Source organism: Symphalangus syndactylus, chromosome 15 (genome assembly GCF_028878055.3).
Source record: "Symphalangus syndactylus isolate Jambi chromosome 15, NHGRI_mSymSyn1-v2.1_pri, whole genome shotgun sequence".
In the NCBI taxonomy this organism is placed as follows: domain Eukaryota; kingdom Metazoa; phylum Chordata; class Mammalia; order Primates; family Hylobatidae; genus Symphalangus; species Symphalangus syndactylus.
In genome coordinates, this window is record NC_072437.2 from 90,480,761 (window position 1) to 90,503,870 (window position 23,110).

Below are 23,110 nucleotides of genomic sequence, written 5' to 3' on the forward strand. Positions count from 1 at the left end.
CTAAAAAGCACTCAGTTGGGATTATGAAATCAGATGTCAAGATTAGAATATGAGCAGTCACTTTTTAAATCGGAACACAGAAGAGAACCCTAGACTGAACTGTTCCCAGAAAAAAGGTTTTCCCTCTCCCCAGACCAGGCAGGTAGGAATGTCTGCAGAGACCCCTGGACACACAGGGACCCCAGCAAGCTTTTCCTGCTCTGTAGATTGGGGAAGGGGGCTACAAGTCAGCCCTGGTGGTATGGGGGAGGGGAGTGGTACAGCAGTGACAGGAATAATGCCACTGTCCTACTGAGTGGGAAAGGAGAGGGCAGAACCCGGACTCGAAGGCCCACCTGTGGAGTGGGTCTGAGATTCCCAGCCTGTGTTCTCAGTCAGCTTGTCTATTGTTATCAAATGTGGGCTGGGCCGCGGCATCTGTGACTTCATCCCGTGATGGCTGGAGTCTGGGATAAAAGTCATGGTTGTCCCAAAGGTGCAGGCAAACTCCACCCCGGGGAGCTGTTGTGCTTGCATTGCTGGGCTGCTGATAGACTGATTGAGTGGTGGCGTGTACTTTTGTCACAAGAACCATAACCACAATGACAGCCACACAGCATGGACCTAGCGTGTGCTCAGCTCTGGACAAGACGTGGATGTAGGCAGACATGCTTCCTGCCTGCTGGGCTTAGTGCACTAATGCTAAGGACAGACATGAAAGGCTTGAGAAAGGCATGAAGATACATGGAGTCTAGGAGAGAGGATAAGAAAAACAAGCGTTTTGCGGTGGGTTGAATTGCGTTGTCGTTTTTAGAGGCATTTCGTGATCCATGGTTGCGCTCCCGTGAAGAGCGAGTCTAGAGAAGGAATCGGAAGGTGGGTGAGAGTTGAGGGAATTTGAATTCCATAATTACGACTCGAATTTCTGCAATCAGCTCGCGGCTGTGTTGCCTGCTCCTGCCACAAAAACGCCATGCAGCGCCGAGCCAAGTCGGATGGAAGTGGGTTAGGGTATTATATAAGCCCTTGCGGGAGGGAAGATGGTCTTTTATGTGTGTTTCTTTTGCAGCGGCGGCGGCGAGCGCGGCTCAGGTTGATTTAGAATACGGGTGACAGTGGCCTGGCGCGAGCCCACTGCTGACGAAAGCGGCTTATCCCGCGCGGTTTCCATGGAGACGAGCCGGAGCCGCGGCGGCGGCGGGGCTGTCAGCGAGCTCGGCGGAGCTGGCGCGTCCGTGGGGGTCTGCAGGAGGAAGGCGGAGGCCGGGGCCGGGACCCTCGCGGCAGACATGGACTTGCATTGTGACTGTGCCGCCGAAACGCCGGCCGCCGAGCCGCCGTCGGGGAAGATTAATAAAGCTGCCTTCAAATTATTCAAGAAGAGGAAATCGGGTGGCACCATGCCCAGCATTTTTGGGGTCAAAAACAAAGGGGACGGGAAAAGCTCGGGTCCGACGGGGCTGGTGAGGAGCAGGACCCACGACGGACTTGCCGAGGTGCTGGTGCTGGAGAGCGGCAGGAAGGAGGAGCCGCGCGGCGGGGGCGACAGCGGCGGGGGCGGCGGGGGGCGGCCGAACCCGGGGCCCCCCAGAGCCGCAGGGCCCGGCGGGGGCTCCCTCGCCAGCAGCTCGGTGGCCAAGTCGCACAGCTTCTTCTCGCTGCTGAAGAAGAACGGGCGCTCGGAAAACGGCAAGGGAGAGCCTGCGGACGCGAGCAAGGCCGGCGGCAAACAAAAGCGGGGGCTGCGGGGGCTGTTCAGCGGCATGCGCTGGCACAGGAAAGACAAGCGGGCCAAGGCGGAGGCCGCGGAGGGGCGCGCGCCCGGGGGCGGCCTGATCCTGCCCGGCTCGCTCACCGCCAGCCTGGAGTGCGTCAAGGAGGAGACGCCCAGAGCCGCGCGCGAGCCGGAGGAGCCCAGCCAGGACGCCCCGCGAGACCCAGCAGGTGAGCCCGCAGGGGGAGAGGAGGTGCCCGCCCCCGCCGACCGCGCCCCAGCGCGGAGCTGCGGAGAGGCCGAGGGCCCCGCGCACCCCGGCGACACCGGCGCCCGGGGAGAGGACGCCGCGGGGCATCGGCGCGCCGAGAAGCCCCGGGCACTCCCCGAGCCGGGGCCCAGGGAGGTCCGCACGGCAGAGGACGCTTCCAGGACGGGGGCCGTTCCCGTAAAGACGGTCCCCCTTGTCGACTCCGAAGGCGGCAGCGGCCGGGCGCCCGCCGCCCCGGACCCTGCCTCTGTCGATCCACCCTCAGACCCGTCGGCAGATCGTATTTGTTTGATGTTTTCTGACGTGACTTCACTGAAAAGCTTTGACTCTCTTACAGGCTGTGGAGATATTATTGCAGACCAAGAGGAAGAGGCAGGTCCCAGCTGTGACAAGCATGTCCCCGGGCCAGGCAAGCCGGCTCTCTCTCAAAAGAACCCCGGCGTGGTGGCCTACCAAGGAGGCGGGGAAGAGATGGCCAGCCCGGACGAGGTGGACGACACCTATCTACAGGAGTTCTGGGACATGCTCTCCCAGACCGAGGAGCAGGGACCCGAGCCCCAGGAGGGCGCGGCTAAGGTGGCAGCTGCGCTGGAAACCAAGGTGGTGCCCGAGACCCCCAAAGACACCAGGTGTGTGGAAGCGGCCAAGGACGCATCCTCGGTCAAGCGCAGGAGGCTCAACCGGATTCCCATCGAGCCCCATCCGAAGGAGGAGCCCAAGCACCCGGAGAAGGAGCAGCAGGAAGGCGTCCCCAACAGCGATGAGGGCTACTGGGACTCCACCACGCCAGGCCCAGAGGAAGACAGCTCGAGCAGCGGGAAGAAGGCGGGCATCCCCCGGGATAGCTACAGCGGGGACGCGCTCTATGATCTCTATGCTGACCCGGACGGAAGTCCAGCAACCCTTCCTGGAGGGAAGGACAACGAGGAGACGTCCTGCCTGTCCCGGTTAAAGCCCGTATCTCCAGGCACCATCACCTGCCCACTGCGAACACCAGGCAGCTTGCTGAAGGACTCTAAGATCCCTATTAGCATCAAGCACCTGACCAACCTTCCATCTAGCCATCCCGTGGTGCACCAGCAACCCTCCAGGAGTGAGATGCTCAGAACAAAAATCCCGGTTTCCAAAGTGCTGGTCCGCAGAGTCAGCAACCGGGGCTTGGCTGGGACCACCATCAGGGCAACGGCCTGCCACGACAGTGCCAAAAAGTTGTGAGGTCTTCCAGGCCAAGGTAGATGGGCCACATGTCAAGGAATACAACTTTTCCCTGGAAACCACTAAAGTAAGTTTTGCTTTTCCTAAAGAAAGTCTTTTAGGACACCACCCGTCCCCCACCCTGCTCCAGAGCGTGGACCGAGGAGGTCTTTGTGCCCTGAGCAGGGACAGGATAACACCAGAAAGAGGGATGCTACACTGGGGATTCTCCTCTCAAAATAAGTCCCTGAGAATTATTTTCAAGCACTTTTTTCTTTTTTACCTTTAAGTTTTTCTTCTTTTTTCTTTAATATACTGAACACTTGGAAGTCACCTTTACTTGCCTTTGCAGAAAACAGAACTTAGCCAAACCTAAGTAAGAGTCACGCCTGGATATTGGGATGAGCCAGTGTCCAGAGGCCTGAAGGAACCGCTGAAGAACCAGAGGAGATCTCCTCTTCCAAGACACGTTTCCTTCCTTCCCTTCTTTCCTCTTTCCTTTCCAGTTAAAAAAAAAAAAAAAAAAAAAAGACCCTTTGCTGTATCACTGTGTGGAAAATACCTCCAAAGCTGAAAGAGCCAGGTATTTACCTGATGAGCAGAGGGGACCACTGATTGGCAGAAAACTTCCCTACGTTCAGTTGTTAGATATGCAAATTGATAAGGATCTAACACTAGGAAAATAAAGGCGAGTTTTGGTTTGGTTGGTTTCAATCATTTGTTTGGGGAGATAAAAAAGGCTCAGGAGAGCAGGCTTTTGCTTTTGCTTTTGCTTTTGTTTGTTTCTTCCCCCACCCAGTGCAGAAATCAGGATCAGGGAAAGATTTTACTAAATGCCCATAGATACAGTATTTAAGCATTTATAAGCTGAAACATTCTCATGTGAAAATAATGCATATTTTACGGTTTATCCAGCTGTTAACATTTTGTAATCAGTCAATTCAATAGACTTATTCTAGATAATTGTATATCTAGAATATAAAATCTGGTCTTATAGCTAGACATGATGACGGTCCCCAAACCATTGATGTTCTGTTATGTACTGTAATGGGAAGCGATTCTGGTTTTGTTTTATATGGGTTCTCTGGTTCTCAAAAAAAAAAAAAAAAAAAATCTATTGTGCTGGTGTCCCAGAGGAATGGCTCTGCCTTGTTTTGGGTAAGAGTCTGTTTTTCACCCCAAACCCTGTTTTCAGATTTTTTTTTACCTTGATTATAAAATTTTGGATCCAACCATTCCTCAATATAGTGAGTGCAAAATGAGGAACACATAAAGAAAAACAATAGAAAGATATAGTTTTTCACATCATTTGCCTTTTGCTTTAAAGACTTATGACAAAGACAAGTGTGTTCAGAATATGACACTGGCAAGCTTATGTATTGTAAACACTTTATGCCAAGATTTTTTTTGGAAAGTGGTTTGCTTCTATGTATATTTTCTAATATTTCAGATGAAACATTTATTTCAGAAAGGGTTATTATATGCCTAGTTTGAATGATAAACTGAAGCAGTTCCTAGAATGCTATTAGTGTCTAATGATGAAATTAATATCCTTTTTGAAATACACTTCAGTGTATTTAATCAAAAGACCAGAGCTTCTACTAGGAGGTGATTCATCATACCAGGAAGATTATGCATATTCAAGTGAAACTACACATATGTAAATGACATGAACACTTCTGTATAAGTCTCATTTCCAGAGAGATTGCATTAGTAATGAACTGTTATTACATGCTTTTTAAGTTTGTTTTCTGTTTCATAAATGAAGGAATAAGGCAAGTTAAATATATGATAACCTATTTTAATAATATGAAGAAAGTAAAAAAATAAATGGGCATCAAAGGAAAGCAAATTGAGCCAGTAGCAGAAAGTAGGCCATTCCCCATTTTAAATTTGCAGTGATTCAATTAGGAGAGGTTTGCTGAATTTCTTCGTTAGTTATATGACTGGCTTTTATTGCATTGTCTCAGATCCATAATGTTATTTCAGAGTAATCTTTTAATATTTCATTTCTTTATGTGTGTAAATGAGGCCCTATATGCAGTCATAGCCTTAAGCATTCTGAACACACTACCAAGAATTCATATAAGCATCTCATACTCACGTGCTCATGCACTCAACTGTGTACAGACTAACAGACAAAAGACACCTACTCTAGATTTGGAAATTATTTTTGAAATTATTTCTGTATTAAACAAGAGATTTACATTTGATTTCATGCCTATAGTACTATTTGGGTTCAAAATACATTCATCTTCCCCTAGTGAATGGAGAAAATATAAATTTTCTTCCTAGCTGTAAAACAAAGGATCTTGATTTCCTTGTACATTTTCCTGCAAGGGTTACATTCTCCTTTGCATGAATCCATGGCAAAGTTTTATTGGTTCATTTGTTCAATTGTACAGGAAAGTTAAGAATACCTGAAAAACTTATGAGAATATTGTAATAGTAAAGGCAATCTATTTCTTAAGCAGTAGAAGAAAAGTTTTTGCTTTCATAATTTTAGGACTTATTCCTCCATTTACACCGTTATGCTGTGTCTCCTCTTTATAAGAAAAGGAACACGTGAGCAAAGTTTATCTTAATTTCCACTGGCCTGTCAATTAACCAGTTATAAAAGATATAAAATATTTTCTTTTTAAGTTTATATTTTCCACTTTTTTTACCTTATATTTTTAAGAATTGCACCCACACCAATCAAATAAAGGATTTGGGCAATGAATTAAACAGCCTCAATCACTTAATGGGAAATCCCTGGAGTGGCAGGAAGAGTCGATTCTCAACTTTTTCCAACCATAGAAAAGGGATCATAGTTGCTTTCTTGTGCCAAGGGCTACTTTCTCTCATTTGTGTTCATGGAGATTGTTTTTTCAAGAATTTTCCTAGATTTATATTCCAATTTTTATTAATACATTATATCTAATGACCTTGTGAAGATTATTCGGACCCATATTTGCTGACTTTTTAAGGGAAGGATTGGATAGAGGCTAATTATATCTTTCCCATGTATGTATATTCTAAGATACTTGGTTGATTGACTTCCTTTAGTTGAAAAGCTGCCCAAATTAGACAGGAAAATTCAAATCAATTGTTGGGCGAAAATTTATTGGTTGGTTTAATAGCTCTGCACAAAGACAGCCTGACTTTAATGTCTATATTACACATACACTGTTATTTGAAACACTCTGCTTTAGTACAGATGGTGGTTGATGAGTTTATCCTGCCATTAGCACCAATTGGGAGAAATTTTACTACAGCATTTTAAATAATCACAAGAGGAAATAGATTTTTATTATTTTATCTAATAACAACAATAGAATATAGAATACAAAGGACTTCCTCTAGATACATTTTATTTTATCTAATAACAACAATGGAATATAGAGTACAAAGGACTTCCTTTAGATACATGTTCCACAAATTATCTGCTTATTTAAATACAAAGGGTTTAATATCTATGAAGGTAATAACTCACTGTGTTTAAAGGATTTATTTCTTCATCTCAGAGGTAGTCTTCAAGTATTTGCAGTTAAACAGTATGCAAATAGCCCTTTGCTTACACAATTATCCGGGTAAAAAGACTATGTCAGGTGTTGAGATTTCTTTGAATTTTCCAAGAGTTTTCATTATTTATGCCTTTGTCAGATTAATTTTAAAGGCGACTCTTGACTGTTAGCTTTGTGTGAAGAGATCCACTCAGGCAGCTCATGTCTCCTAAGTGCCCTCAGACAGCAGTGACGGGACACTTCACATGACTCTAGCATGTTGGCTCCGTCCGCATGGCGGAATGCATTCCCTGCTGTTAGTTATCTGAATTTTTCTCCTGAATTACAAATATATGGATTTGGCTCCCCTGATGCTGGGCTTCTACGGAGATCTGTTCCAGTACATTCACATGTGCTTTGCTCCCCTTCATTGTTAAGAAATTAATTCAAGAATTTTTTTGCTGTTAAACATAAGGAAAAAGCATCACAATTGCCTCGTCTCATCACTGAGGAAAGCCAGTTTAAAGTATCTGAGTGAAATAAGAGGAAAACCCCAAATACCTCACCTAATCCAGTTTCCCTTTCCCCTCCTCCAGGCAGAGCAAGGAAAAGAACAGTTCTAATTTGTGTAAACTCAGCCTTAGGAAATTTCAATTCATTACACACAAAAATATTTATGAAACAGTTTGGGACCAAAGGGGTAGTATGGTAGACGAGTGTCTTACAGAGCCTGTGTGGGGAAGCAAAAGGCAAGGGTGTAGTTCACAGGCAGAAGTGAGCTGTGACATTGTCAGTGCAGCGTGTAAGTGGGGCTCCTCACAGGCAGCCATTGATTGTGAGACCTCATCTTGCTCTGAAGATTTCCTGGTGGCTGTCATGCATTGCTTCTCAAAAGCCTTGCACTGTGATAAGGGTTTGAAGGAGACAGATTGTTGCAGCAATAGCCACTTCTAAGGAATGTTATTATGTCACTGCAGATGATGTTTTTAAGAGGTGATTCAGAATGCTAGTTTCATGATTACGGAAAGGAGTTCATTCTCAAACTGCAAAAGGAAAGATGAAAATAGTCATGAAGCCTCCAGAACTGAAATTGGGCACCTTTTATGAGTGATACTTACTTTAATTCAATGCAACACATATTTATGGGGCATAGACTGTATCTAATACTTAATAAAACCCATTCAGTTTGGAGCTCACACCTAAGCTATGCTGTAATTGGATTTTCTTAATATTCATTAAAAACACAAAACAATATTATTTTACCTTTTTTTGGTATTTGCATTTGTTGCTTATAGTTTGTGGGGTGAAGTAGAGTGGTGTGAAGTTGAGGAAGGGCACTATGAATTAAGCCACACAAATGCCTCTAAAAAAATAGTAAATATAACAATGGTTAACATTCGTTGAATACTTACTATGTGTCAGATGCTGCTAGGAGATTTAGAAATAATTACTTAGTCCTCTTAACAGCCATATGGGGTAGGTAATATTATCTCCCCAGTATGACAGCTTTAATTCATCCTTTTTGTTTCTATCCCTCTCCATCTCTGTCTCTATCTCTCTCTCTCTTTTCCCCTAGTCTCTACGACAGGGATATAAACTCTAGTGATTTTCAGTAATAGAAGAGCTAAGTCCTGTTTAGTGTCATTGTCAGCTCACTTGTAATAGAAAGAGCTAACCCATGTCCATGCAGCTGGAAATGAGTTTTGTGTCTGAGATGATGGTGCCCACAGTCATATACAGGGAACCCTGCCACTGTGCTACGCTGAGTAGGCAAACATTGGCCTTCCCTTGGAGGGATCCTCTTCTCTTAGGATTAACGTGGGAAGTACAGACAGAAATCTCTTCTGTTGTCATGGTGATACTTCTTCCCTGATAGGGTATCATTCATTCCAAGCATGTTTGTTTCATTTGTTTTTATTCCTACCTTAAGCCGTTTTGGTGGATTCTGGGTGGTCTATGCATATGTGTGTGTGTTTTAATTGCAGTAAGAATATTGAATATGAGATCTACCCTCTTTAATTTTTTTTTTTTTTTTGAGACAGAGTCTTACTCTGTCACCCAGGCTGGAGTGCAGTGGCATGATCTTGGCTCACTATAACCTCCAACTCCCAGGTTCAAGCGATTCTCCTGCCTCAGCCTCCCAAGTAGCTGAGACTACAGGCATGCACCACCATGCCCGTTAGTTTTTGTATTTTTAGTAGAGACAGGGTTTCACCATGTTGGCCAAGCTGGTCTCAAACTCCTGACCTCAAGTGATCTGCCCACCTCCACCTCTAAAGTGTTGGGATTACAGGCATGAGCCACCATGCCCCGGTTACCTTCTTTAATTTTTAAGTGCACAATACAGTATTGTTAACTATAGCCACAGTGTTGTACAGCAAATCTCCCTAACCTATGCATCCTGCGTAACTGAAACTCTGTGCCCATTGAACAGCAGCTCCTCATTTCCTCCCCATCAGCCCCTAGCAACCGTCATTCTACTCTCTGCTTCTATGAGTCTGGCTATTTTAGATCCCTTATAGAAGTGGAAACGCGCAGTATTTGTCCTTCTGTGACTGGCTTATTTCGTTGAGCATAACGTCCCCCAAGTTTAGCCATGTTGTTGCTTATGGCAGGATTTCCTTCTTTTTTCAGGCTGAATAATATTTCCTTATATGTATATGCTGCATTTTTAAAAACCCTTTCATCCACTGACAGACATTTAGATTATTTCCACACCTTAACTATTGTGAGTAATGCTACAATGAACAAGGGAGTGAAAATATCTCTTTAAGATCCTGATTTCAGTTTTTTTGAGCAAATACCCAGAAGTGGAATTACTGGGTCATTCATATGGTAATTCGAATTAAACATAGAATTATTTTTAATTTTTTGAGAAACTTCTGTGCTGCTTTCCGCGGTGGTTGCATCTGTTTACATACTTACCAATGGTGCACAAGGGTTCCAGTTTCTCCACATCTTTGCCAACTTGTCATCTGTGTTTGTTTAAATGACACCTGTATGAGTTGTCCCTTGCCTCGATGCAATTCTGAACTTCAGAAATAAGCACTTGGCTCCTTTAATAGCTGTCCATCCTATGTTTTGTCTACAGCCACTGAATCCTGTCCTACATTTTCTGATTCATTAACTCATTCAACTAATAGCTATTGAACACCTTCAATAAGTCAGCCACCATGAAGATGAGTATTTTATACTGAATTCTACTAACATATCCTGTATGTTTACTATGGTGCCAGAGAGGATGCTGTGTGCTTTTTTTACGTTGTTATCTTTACTATTCACAAGAACCATGTAAGGTAGGTATTGGTAAAATGGGGTAATTTTGGAAATGCTTCAGTAATCGAGTAGAATAACTTTCTGCTCTATGTGAGAAGATACGTTTTAAATAAGATATGGCTTAGGTTTCTGGTTACTTGAGACATACTATACCTTCTAAGATACTCTCAGACCTGAATCATTTAATAAACTAAAGCAGAAATACTAAAAATATCTGGTTCAATAGCATAGGGGCACGGAGTAGACATGCAAAAAATGCTTGTTCACTTGCCTTGAAATGGCTCCAGGTGGCCTGAAGGAATCAATGAACTTTCTCAAATATCTACATTACAACCATTGGTCCCCACTACACATTTATTTCTAAATAAAGGAGGAGAAATTCTAGCAAAATAATATTTAACATTTTCATTGCTTCCAGGATAAATCTTACTGAATATGGAGGATCTGATAGTGGTAGGTGTATCAGGAATATCAGGGAAAATGCTTTTGATGAAGGCAAAGTCAATTCCTATCATTTGTACTTGACACCAGCTACCTAGCAGGTTCATTGTGAACTTCAGGTTTTGCCCACGTTATTTATATAAAGTATCTCAGTGTAATATAGGGAATTGCAGGTTATTTGAAAATAGTAACAAAGATAACCCAAACGAGAAACTCCATTTCTATAATTAGTTTTCCTGAAAGTCAGGCATGTCTTTGAGGACAGGCTTTTGGCAGTATTATTTTTGTGCACAGGAGGAAAATTGTTAGTAGGTTTATAGATATTATTTTTATAATAGAATGTTAAACCCCTGAAAAACATCAAAAATTGTCTCCTAGAACTAATTCTATGTTTTAAAAACTTGTTTTAAAAAGGGATTCTAAATAGCAATAGGGTCTTTTCTCCTTTCTTTACTCCAATGGTTTAATGGGATAGAGGAATCAATGTTTATATTTTTAAACCTGTAAATATTTTATTTTGGGTATTTTGTATATTTGTTGATATAATTCCATTTTGTGCATATGTACCATTGTGCATGTTGCTGTTTTTGATAGTCACTCTTTTAATGAATGTAAGAAGCTTGGGCTAATAGCACTTTTCTTGTTCCATTCGAACATCTGAAAATGAAACTACAACACTGCCATTTTAACTGTTGTGTTTAATTCAGTCAATAAATTTTGTTGCTCCTTTGCATTTAAAGTGAATTCTGTTGGTTGCTATTTCTCCAGGATCAATTTTATTTCCAGTCTTTTCAACTTTTATAAATTATGCTAATGATGGTGATGATGAGGAAGTGATGTGTGTGTGACTGTCTCGTGGAAAGACCAATGGGAGGCCCATATTTCTCTCCACACTTTGTAAAGAAGTGAAAAATTCCTTGTTTGGTTTGGGCAGCTGCTTTTTGAAAAGCTCATTTGTTATTCTGACTCTGATCTGAATTCTGAGCCTTTTACTCAGAAAATTTCCATTCCTTATCATCTCTCATGAGGCTGGCTAATCCGCGCTGACTGTCAGGTAGCGGCAACATTCGGGCCACTGGAGTCTTTCTAAAGAGTTGCTTTCTGGTTTTTGTTTATTTTGTTTTTGGTGGTATGTTTTCATTTTCTATGTGTAACAGGTAGGGAAGCCTCTCAAGGAAAGGAGGCCGGAAACCATCAGATGTAGCTACTGATCCCTGGAGGCCGACAGCTTTCCATTCCGTGGTCCAAGAATGAGCTGAGAACCATAAGGGGAGGTGGACGCATCCACAGTAGGGTGGCGAGGACTGTTTCTTAGACCTTTTTTGGTAGCTGATGGTCAAGCACAGAAAATCAGTCAGGATAAAGAGATTTGAGCAGCACCTTTGGCCACATATTATAAACCTGGACCAAACAGTTAGAGAATCCATGTTCTTTTCAAAAGCAAATGAAACATTTGTGAATATTGATTACATCCTAGACCATGATGTAAGTCATGACACATTTCAAAAACTAGTTCCTCACAGAATGTGTTCTCTTACCACAACACGTCTGCGGTAGAAATTAGTATTAAAAATATAATTAAAATCACTCCATACATTTGGACATTTGAAAAATGCATCTTTCAATAGCTCATGGATCAGAGAATAAATGAGTGAGGATATTAAAAAACAATTAGATGTGCATAATTACGAAAAGGATCTATATTAAGACATGAAATATAACCAAATCTGTACTTGGGAGAAATTTTATAGCTTCAAATAGGTTATAAAAGATAAGGAACTGAGGATTAACAAGCTGAGAATCCATTTTAATTAAATGTAAGAAGTTAAGAAAAGAATAAAAGAATAAACACATAGGAATTTTAATTAAGAACTGGCCAGGTGCGGTGGCTCACGCCTGTAATCCCATCATTTTGGGAGGCTGAGGTGGGTGGATCACTTGAGGTCAGGATTTCGAGACCAACCTGACCCACATGGTGAAACCCCGTCTCTACTAAAAATCCAAAATTAGCTGGGCATGGTGGCTGAGGCCTGTAAATCCCAGCTACTTGGGAGGCTGAGGCAAGAGAGTTGCTTGAACCCAGGAGGTGGAGGTTGCAGTGGGCTGAGATGGGGCCATTGCACTCCAGCCTGGGCAACAAGAGTGAAACTCCATCTCAAAAAAAAAAAAGAAAAGAAAAGAGAATTAATATTAATAAGAGCAGAAAGCAATAATACAGAAAACAAAGATACCCTAAAGTAGATCAACAAAGATAAAAATTTTTTGAAAACCATCTAACAATATTTTTAAAGAAAAAAAGAAAAGATAAAAAGTATGGTTCAAAATTAGATGGGCATAACTACAGTTGCAGTAGAGATAAAAAGTATAATGAAAGAATGTTATAAATATTATGGCAATAATTTTTTTTTGAGACAGGATCTAGCTCTGTTGCCCAGTCTGGAGCACAGTGGCATGATCATGGCTCACTGCAGCCTGGATGCCTTGGGTTTAAGCAAGTCTCCTGCCTCAGCCTCCCAATTAGCTGGGACTACAGGCCCACACCACCATGCCCAGCTAATTATTTTATTTTTTGTAGAGATGGGTTTTTACCATGTTGTCCAGGCTGGTCTCAAATTCCTGGGATCAAGCAATTTACTGCCTCGGCCTCCCAAAAGTGCTAGGATTACAGGTATGAACCACCACGTCTGGCTTATTATGACAATAGATTTTTAAAACTAAGGTAGAATATACAAATTCATGTGTGTGTGTGTGAGTGTGCGTGTATAAAACATAGGAATATATGAGTATATATATATTATATATATGAGAATATATATTATATATTATATTATATATGAGAATATATATTATATATGAGAATATACATCTTATATATATTATATATGAGAATATACATCTTATATATATTATATATGAGAATATATATTATATATGAGAAAATATATATTATATATAAGAATATATATTATATATTATATATATGAGAATATATATTATATATTATATATATGAGAATATATATTATATATGAGAATATATATTATATATTATGTATGAGAATATATATATTATATATATGAGAATATATATGTTTTATATATATATAACCAAAAGTGACTTGAGAAGAAATAGATAACCTAAAGAATCCTAGAACTATGAGAGACAGTGAATTGGTAGTTAAACTCTTTCTCTCCCCCTCCAGACAAAACAAAACAAAGCAAAGCAGTAAAACCAGATAGCAGAACCAATGTTTCAGCAAAATCTAGTGATCAGGTAATTCCAAATTTATAGAAATTTATAGAAATTAATAGAATTTATAGAAATTTATATAATTATTAAAAATTATAGACACATCTCTATTGTGAAATTCAACATTTCTATATAAACTATTAGAAAAAACTGAATTTAGTAGTCTGTAAAATCAACCATACATCATGATTAAGTTGGGTTTATTCCAGGAATACAAATATGGCTTCCTGTTAAAATGAAATCCCTATAAACCGGGCGCGGTGGCTCACGCCTGTAATCCCAGCACTTTGGGAGGCTGAGGTGGGCGGATCATGAGGTCAGGGGTTCAAGACCAGCCTGGCCAATATGGTGAAACCCCATCTCTACTATAAATACAAAAAAAAATTAGCCGGGCATGGTGGCGCATGCCTGTAGTCTCAGCTACTCAGGAGGCTGAAGCAGGAGAATCGCTTTAACCCGGGAGGCGGAGGTTGCAGTGAGCCGAGATCGCACCACTGTACTCTAGCCGGGGCAACAGAGTGAGACACTGTCTCAAAAAAAAAAAAAAAATGAAATCCCTATAAATATTATTTACTACTTTAAGAGATTGAAGGAGAAACATATGATATCTCAAAGTGATAGATTCACATGACTGAAGCAGTTCTTAGTGTCCTCTAACAATTCCAGAAGTTGGATACCTAATTCCTGTCATATTCCTGAAGGGTACTTAAGTTCTTCAGGACAGTGGGTTTCTTTAAACTTTAAATACTTTGTCTAGCAACATTATTTTAAGCAATTGCTCACATTTCATTCAATTTAAGGTACTATAGATGTGCTCTTCTTTCATGTGTCACAGAAAAAGGCTGCCAATTATAAGATGCACCCAATTTCAGAGATGTAAAATTGTGAAAATGTGCATCTTAGAATGGATGAAATATTGATGTATTTGTTAAAAGTTTTAACAATAATATTTTTCCTTTTCCCTTAGAGAAAGGAAGGTTTTCTGTTTTTTATTTCTTTTTGAAAAAGACAGTTATCTACAGATACCAAATGTCCAGACATTTGGACGCAATTAATATTTAGTGAAGAATGTATGAGGCAGACACAGTCAAGATCTTAGACTTTAGGAAAATTGTATATTCCTTTTTGTATAGAATTTTACATACTTTTTGTGAAATGAGCATGGAAAAAACTCACTTGTACTCAGGGTTATTTCATAAACTTCTCACTTTGAAGAAAGTGAAGGCCTGCATGCCTGACATTTTTACCTCTTATCTTTCTTCATCAAGAAGATCTCCCAAGTTGGCAGGAAGAATACAGTGATCATTATTTTATCTTTCCCTGTCAGCTGCTGGCACCTCAGTGTTTCCCAGAAGACACCAATTTCTCACAGATATATGTCTGGTACTTCTTTCCAGATGGTAATGTGTTTCTTAACAAGCTTCTAATTCTTTCTTTTGCCCATGGGACTGCATTTCAGAAGACTCGCATCACATCTTGTTTTCTCAGTTCTTTCAGAAATGCACCACCAGGTCTGATGCCTGCCTACAACCAATAATAGTGGCTGCCTGGTATATGTCAGGTGGATTTCTTCTCTCCTAAGTGGAGTGCCCCATCCATTGGTAAGTCTAAGCCCAACATTTGGTTCAAGGAGTGATGATCCACCAAGATTGATATCCCAACCTGTAGGTCTTTAAATAGCAATAAAAGATGACACTGTACTTGGCTGCACTCTTGCAGATGGTCTATGGTGCCACCCGCCCAAGGACTTGCATTTTTTAATTGATCATTTCTTTTCAGACTTTTGGTTGTAATCTTTCCTTCTCATTAACATCATTATTTTTTATTCTCTTAACTGCCTTTCTTCATACTGACCTTTAGTCCAACATTATCTTCCCAATAATTCACTTATTTTTCCTTGGGGGAAAATCCATACAATTTTTGCTTTTGGGGGAAATTTGTTCTGAGAATCATGTTGTGATGAACTGGTGTTCTTTGGGATTTTTGTAGAATAAGTAATTTGTCTGGTCTTTGTTCCTGTTCCTGGGAGATAACCTCTAAATCCTTGGAAATTCCTGAGTGATAAACTTGTCTTCATTATTCACGGGGGGCTCCTGGACCACACCTGAGTTTATGCTAATGAGATGACTTAGGACTGGGGCTAGTCACACCAGAAATACCAACCCTGTGATTAAAGGGTTGGGGCTCTGAGCCATGGCTTCCTGACTCCTGGATTCCAGAATGGGGAAGAGGGCTGGAGATTGAGTTCAAGTACACGGCCAGTGATTCATGGAATTAAACCCTAATAGAATCTCTGGACGCTGGGGCTTCTTGGATGAGCTTCTTGGTTGGTGAACACATTGATGTGCCAAGAGGGTGACATGTCCCAATTGCAAGGACAGAGAGCATGAAGCTCTGTGTTCAGGACCCTCCCAGACCTTGCCCCATGTGTTTCTGCATTTGACTGGCCCTGAGTTGTATCCTTTATAATAATTGTAACAGTAAGTTTAGCACTTTCCTAAGTTTTCTGCGTGGTTATAATGAATTATCAAACCTAAGGGGGTCATGGGAACCCCCAAATTGTGCAAGTGACCTGGGACCCCTGAATATGTGGCTGCCATCTGAAATGAGGACATTCTTGTTCCCTTCACCTCATGGAATCTATGCTAACCTGAGTGGCCAACATCAGAAACGAATTGCAGTATTGCAGAATACAGTGAAAAGAAAGGCTTAACTTTATCAGGTCCACATAAAGTATTTTAAAAAATCATTTTCATTATATTTTCTATAAATAAAGAAGTAAAAATTGATAGTATGTTCTTATAGCTTGTATGTCCAATTGCTCTGCCAGCTACACTTGTTTCCCAGCTATTTCATGAAACTTTGTCTCTCTGAAGAGATCCTTTTCCCCTCCCGGCTTATGGCTTTCACTGGATACTCCTCAGAGGCGTGCTTTGAGGAACTGATCTCAGCCTTCAGGGCAGCCTGGCGGGGCCTGGATGGGCTGGCCAGCATGCTGGCTTGGCGTTCCTCTGAGATTGGCTGGAAAGGAGGTGGAGGACCCAACACTGTCCCATGGCACCCCCAGGACTGAGCATGGATGAGGAACACTGGGACTCCCTGCAGCATTAGGAGGGGCAACCAAGGTGACCCAGCACCTGGAGATGGACTTCAGCCGCCTGCCCCTTATTTAGTGAACAAGCAGGTGGAGCTGCTGGTGGAGTTTATGTGGGAAATGTCCAGGGAGCAGATCTCCATGGCTCAGTGTGTAGCCTTTTTAGGGGTGGGAGTGCCAGGTGGGCCAAGCCCCAATCTCTGCCTTCCCATTCACCAGGCTTGCCTGTTTCTGGCTGATGGGCACTTTGAGTGGAGTCCCTGTCCTCAAATAACTGCTCTAAAGCAAGTAAGATAAACATGAAAAAGGGAGAGCTTTTTCATTGCAAAATGTTTGATGCCAAAAAGTCAAATTGGAGTCAAAATCTATTTGCCACTATCGTAAGACCTTTCGTCATGAAAGAAAAGAAAGTGTTGTTAGATTCTTTAAATCTAATTTCAAGTGCTGTAAATGTTTGGAAGATTTGCAAAATGGTTCCCAACTTATCACCCATTCGCGTGAACACGTTTTCTCCTGGATGGCGGCTATGGAGAGTTAGAAAAAACATGCAGAGCCACTTTTGGCTCAAAACCCAAGAGACAAGCTATGCCCAAGAGAGCAAGCCCACATTTCTCAGTAAAGTTCTCAAAAAGATTTTATTGAAAAATTTTAAGAAAGTTAATATTAAATATTTCCCTGGATACTTATTTTTCTTGACATAATTATGATATAATATGAAGAAAATGTAATGCGGTTTACCAAGTCCCATATGGTTGTCCCCAGATCCCCACTGTGCTGTATAAATATTGTCATTTTCTATGAGCGCCATGACAAGAAAAGCTTGGGAGGACCCTGCCCTTCTCAATGTCGTGAGGTCTCCAAGCTCATGTGAGATTCACTCACCTTTTAGGGAAACTCCAGACTGCAGTCAGTCACTTCAGTTATTCTCCCCGTTTTACATCAGAAGAAAATGACTTTCTATTGCTCCCTCTCCCAGTAGCTGTTAAATAATAGCAGCAATAGCATCAACGAATAACATAATGAATCTCAGTGGATTCTAGTATGAAATTCAAGTACAAACATAAGTACACAGGTTTAATAAATTTTTCATTTTAAAAAATCAGAAAGCAATAGAAATGACAACCTGGTCCTTTGAATTTAAATGCAGTCCTTCAAATGGTGGATGTCTGAGTCCATTTTCTGTTGCTTAAAACAGAATATCAGAAACTGGGTCATTTATAAAGAAAAGAAATTTATTTCCTACAGTTATGGAGGCTGAGAAGTCAAAGGTCAAGGGGACACATCTGGTGAGGGCCTTGCTGGTGGGGATTCTCTGTGGAGTCCTGAGGTGGCACAGGGCCTCACATGGCCAGGGGGCTGATTGTGCCCACATCCTAGCTCAGGTATCTCTTCCTCTTCTTATAAAGCCATCAGTCCCACTCCCACGATAACCCATCTATCCATTAACCCATCAATCCATGAGTCCATGAATGGACTAAGCCATCATGAGGGCTCTGCCAATCACCTCTGAATGCTGCCACGTTGGGGATGAAGTTTCAACATGAGTTTTGGAGGGGACAAATATTCAAACCACAGGAGTGGGCAATTCAGTTGAGCAAAACTGTGGGTTCAGAGGAGCTCTGGAGCATATATTTCACAACAAACCCCAAACCACCTTGACACAAGTGAGTGGGCCTTTTCTTCTCTGTGCCAGCCAGCTTTTAGCTTTTAGACTGAGCATCTTTTTCTATACTATTGGCCGTTTGGCTTTCTTTTTCGGAGCACCACCTGCTCATAGTTTTCACTTTGTTTCCTCATCTCCCTAAAGCCTCTGCTCTCAACCTGCCCAGATAATGGGACAATACAAGTGTTTCCCTAAACAGGTGTTTCCCTAGTAGCAAGTCTGATGCCAGATTTAAAAATAATTTCTCCACCTTTTCTACCTAGGTAATTATATAAAAGAGAAAACAGTGAAGACAAGTGGAATGGAAGGAAGGAGGAATTCTGCTGCAAACAATAGGGGAGCCCTGCCCAGGTCTCCAGGGAGGCTCAGGTGCTGGTGCTAATAATAACTTGAAGGAAACAAAAACGTTTCACCCAAAATATCCTTTGGCATATTTTGAGGTGGCCGTTCAGAGGACCAGTGAACAGAACTAGCCTTGCAAAGCTGCCTTTTGTGAGGGAGATTTGCATCTGTAGAGAAAACCCGGCTTGAGGCCATCCTGGTTTCTCTGAGGTCTTTCCTTGTCGGCATCTAAGAACAATGAACTGAGAGGCTGACAGTTGAACACTGCATGTTCTCACTCATGTGTAGAAGCCAAAAAAGTTGATCTCATAGAAGTAAGAAGTAGAACAGAGGACACTAGAGGCTGGGCAGCCTAGGGGGAAGGGGGGACAGGAAAAGATTTGTTAAAGGATACAAAATTATAGCCAAACAGGAGGAATAGCTCCAGTGTTCTGTAGCATTGTAGGGTTACTATAGTTCACAATAATACATCAGATAGTTTCAAATAGCTAGAAGGATGATGCTGAATGTTTCCAACACAAAGAAACGATTAATGTCTGAGATGATGGATGTGCTAATTGCCCTTTTCTGATTGCCGTACATTATATGTATTGATACATCACTGTGTGCCCTGTGAATATAATTATTGGTTGTCAATTTAAAAAATAAGAAATAAATAAAAGGTGAATCTAAAGAAATAAAAATAGAGGTCTAAAAAAAACATTTACCGTTTGTTCTCTCTGAAGGCTGCTTTCACCTATATAACAAGACCACCTTTGCTGCCAGGCCTCCTCTTCTCCCTGCTCCCATAACCTGTTTTGCCACAATTCAAGCCCCCATTCTTTCTGTAACCTCAAGATGGTATATAAGCTTCTGAACCCCACTGGAGGTGGGGCAATGGCTCTCTAGTTCTCCCCTGTGTGTATTTAATAAATGTGTGTTCCTTTGTGAGTTGATTTTTCAGTGAACCTTCAGAGGGTGAAGGGGAAGCTCTCCTTTGGCCCCTACAGACTCATCTCTGCGACCTTCTCTTGGCTGTAACTCCCCCTCCAGGTGTGTCTGCAAGCCGCCCTCATCCCACCTCGTGCCTGGAAAGGGGAGACAGCGGCCCTGCTCCCTGGACTGAAAGCAGGTCAGGCTCTCAGGTGAAATCTCTGCTCTGGGCCCCCGTGGGGTCTGGCAGAGGGTAGATCTCCCCAGAAACCGCATCCTTGCTAGCCCTTCCTCTAGCCTTTCCCCACCCTTTCAGGATGCTCCTAGGAGCCCTCCTGGAATAAAACACAGGCCCAGGGGTCCCACCTGGCCATGCTTTTGGGGAACCCAGCCTGACATGGAGGGGGAAGATGGATTTTTCCTGAGGCTGAGATTTCCCGAGTAAGATTTGGAATTGGAGGACACAGAGAGAGGGAGTGGTGAGGACAAGGGAAGCAGTATGAGTACACGTGAATGTGAGAGAGGCAGTGTAGCTGGAAAGCAGCAATGTGGGCTGAGAAAGGGGAGCAAAAAGGAAATTAGGAGAGGCACACATTCTGTGTCTCTTATGGGGAGGAATAAAATTGCCAAGAAACCGTGGTTTCCCGAGCCCAAGGAGGTGGCCAGAAAGACCTCTGATGGAGCCTGAGGCGTTTGTGGCTATGTCCTTGGTCATTTGTGGGTGGGGCACTAGTTTCAACCCCTGGGGACCTGGTTTCTGAAGGCTGCACACCAGGTAGGGTGCCTGCTCCACTTGTCCCTGACAGTCTGTGGTCCTGCTGCTGTACGGACATTCTCCTGGCAGTTTTTGTTTCATCTGCTCTGACTTCCTAGCTCTGCTCACCTAGGGATCTAGTGCAGTGAATGTGGCTTATCTGATAACAGGTAGACCACATTCTAAGACCTGGTAAGTGATGACAGAGTTCCCTTTTTATGTGAGTTAATTGAATAAGATAATGAGTGCAAAAGGCTTCACAAAACACCAGGCACACAGTAAGTGCTCAATACATGTTAGCTATTATCATACCTTTAGCACCAGGTGGAGATGACAGTGATGAATTAAGGGTAATTAATCACATGCCTAGAGATTTAAAACCTAATAAGTCGGAGGTTTCCAGCAGGCTCACGCATATTACCTCTTGATTTTCACAATAACCCAGTGAGATGGGCAGGGTGGAATTGTTGGAACTAGAATTCCAGGAGTTTTGAGCTGAAAAGGGCCTCAGACATTATGTCTTCTAACTCTTTTATTTTACAAATGAAGAAACTCAAGTCCAAGGAGGAGAAATGACTTTTCTCAAGATTCCATGGGAGTGAGGGGCGGTTCTAAAGTCAGATATGTGTCTGCTTCTCTTTTCCAGCAATGGGTGGAATGCAGAAGGGCCAGACTGGAGGGGAGAAACCTGTTCTCAAGCTTTTGCTGTACCTCCAGGCCTTGTGAATTAAGGCAGGTAGAGAGGAGGAGGGGAAGATACAGATTTGAGAGAGATTTAGAAGCTGGTAACAGTACTTGATGAAGAACTTTGTATGAAAGGAGAGAGAGAGAGAAATGGCAGATGACTCTGAAGTTTCTAATTTGGGTAAAGGGTAGAAGGTGATTAATTGAAACAGGAAAAATTTTGAATGAAAAGCAAATATTGGAAGGAAAATTAGTTAACTAGGGCGTGTTGGGTTGTGAGCCTTCCTTACACGAGATGAAAGAGTAATTGAATCATCTGATTTGGAGGTCACAAGGATTCACAGTTCTGTTCCTGGGGAAGCAATAATAGGTATATATGTTTTAAAAAATCTTCTGTGGACAGAAATGTCTATGCCCATCATTCTGACAAAGTGAGCTGGATTATTCAACAGTAAACAATTCCATTTTCAGTGGAAAAACAGAAGGAATGTGAGTCACTTCAGAATATTGTTTACCACTCTGAAGGAATGGATGAGGAATAAAAAGAGAGTGCCTCTCCTTCTAGAAATTTCCTTTCAGCTGGATCATGTCTTCAGGTGACCTTACATTTCTGTTTCACTGAATGGAAATCATCAAAGTAAGATTTACCTCCAATAAGTCACGGGGTAAGTCAAGGCAGTAGCTGAAATCACACTACTTGTTGAGAGTATCCTGGTATAATGGATGGTCTTTTCTTTTCTTTTTGGTAGAAACAGGATCTCCCTGTGTTGCCCAGGCTGCTCTTGAACTCCTGGCCTCAAGTGAACTTTCTGCCTCGGCCTCCGGAAGTACTGAGATGACAGTGTGAGCCACCGCATCCGGCCTATAACAGACAGTCTTGATTTGCCTTCGCAGCATTCAGCCTCCGCCTTTTGGTGGCTCTTGGTCCCCAGTCCCTGCAGGGAGATCCCGCCTGAGAGAAAAGTGGTGGCAAACAGAGTGGAGAGATGGAAAGAGAGCCAAGGAGTGGGAAGCAGATCCTGATCCCACGCTCACCTGACATGAATGTGACCAAGCTCTGCTCTTGAATTTTTGACTATCTGAGCCAATTGATTCCCTTTCCTACTATAGGTGATTTGAAGTGTAATTTCCAACACTTGTAACAACAGAAATCCTCACTAAAGCACTTAGGAGCATTAACCTTTAAAATGTGATTCTTGAACTTCAGTCCCTGGATTCTGTGTTTGCGGGTAGGTGGTGATATAGTAGATGGGTTAGTAGCTCCTATTCCAGCCCTTCCTAGAGTACAGAAGTTGGAAAGTTGGAAACTACATTCCCATCCCCTTTGAAGCTGGGACTCTGGACAAGGTTTAGATTCTGCCAGTAAGATGAGCTTGTGCGAGACCTTGCTTAGAAACAGGGTCACCTGGAGACAGTGAACCTCAGGCGAGATTTGATCTGGGATGGAGTTACACAGGAGGAGAGAAGAGTGGGGTGTGGGGCTCCCGTTTTGCTGGCACAGATCCTGGTGGAGGCGGATCGCTTCTGTGCCAGTGGCTGGTGGTGGCTTTTGATTTGGAAGCTTCCTCGCTGGGCAGAGGCAGAGCAGTTCTACTGTAGGGCTGCAGGCTCCCCACCGTTGTGTGAGCGATCTGTCCTCTGAGCAAAGCCCCTTCTGGTTAAACTGCTGTACTGTATTGTGCAGTTTGTTACTAAGAGCCTTGAACAGTGATATGCAAAGTACATGTTTCTAAGGAAACAAACAGTGGACTTTGTCACATTTTCAACAAGTTTTGTCATCCAAAAAAACTGGTTGGGTTCAGGGATGGAAAGGGGTGGAAGGGCCACTGAAAAGGAGCATAAGATCCATGAGGGAGCCCTCACGGATGCTGAGGAGGATAAATCAGCAGAACCAATTGTGAAAGAGGAGTGAAATGCTGAAAGTAGGCCACTGCACTTGGCAGATTCAGAGCTCTCCAATTAGGATGCGGAGGGGCAGCATCCTAATTGCCGTGAATGATGGGAGAGTAGAGCGAGGACAGGAGATGTTTGAACAAAACATGTTCTGAAGCA

General features: G+C 42.6%; 1 protein-coding gene across 8 annotated transcripts; it reads left to right on the forward strand.

The window, feature by feature from the left end:
• The first annotated feature begins 464 nt into the window (after positions 1 to 464).
• AMER2 (APC membrane recruitment protein 2) lies at positions 465 to 22,237 on the forward strand. Of its 8 annotated transcripts, none has more exons than XR_008651388.2 (4): positions 862 to 3,246; positions 15,098 to 15,210; positions 19,640 to 19,819; positions 21,808 to 22,237. XR_008651388.2 is itself a non-coding variant. In XM_055244824.2 (3 exons), the coding sequence occupies exons 2-3, from the start codon at positions 1,149 to 1,151 to the stop codon at positions 3,177 to 3,179; spliced, it is 1,653 nt and encodes a 550-aa protein (XP_055100799.2). In that variant the 5' UTR covers positions 468 to 855; positions 1,049 to 1,148; the 3' UTR covers positions 3,180 to 11,099. The 8 variants fall into 8 exon arrangements, 3 of the variants coding, with proteins under 3 accessions (XP_063474926.1, XP_055100797.2, XP_055100799.2); XR_008651389.2 differs by having other exon boundaries at positions 19,652 to 19,819; XR_008651391.2 differs by having other exon boundaries at positions 19,741 to 19,819.
• Positions 22,238 to 23,110: the final 873 nt, after the last annotated feature.

What these genes read in the sequence shown, in the direction of transcription:
- AMER2 (XM_063618856.1), top strand. Translation starts at nt 1,149, where the DNA reads ATGGAGACGAGCCGGAGCCGCGGCGGCGGCGGGGCTGTCAGCGAGCTC.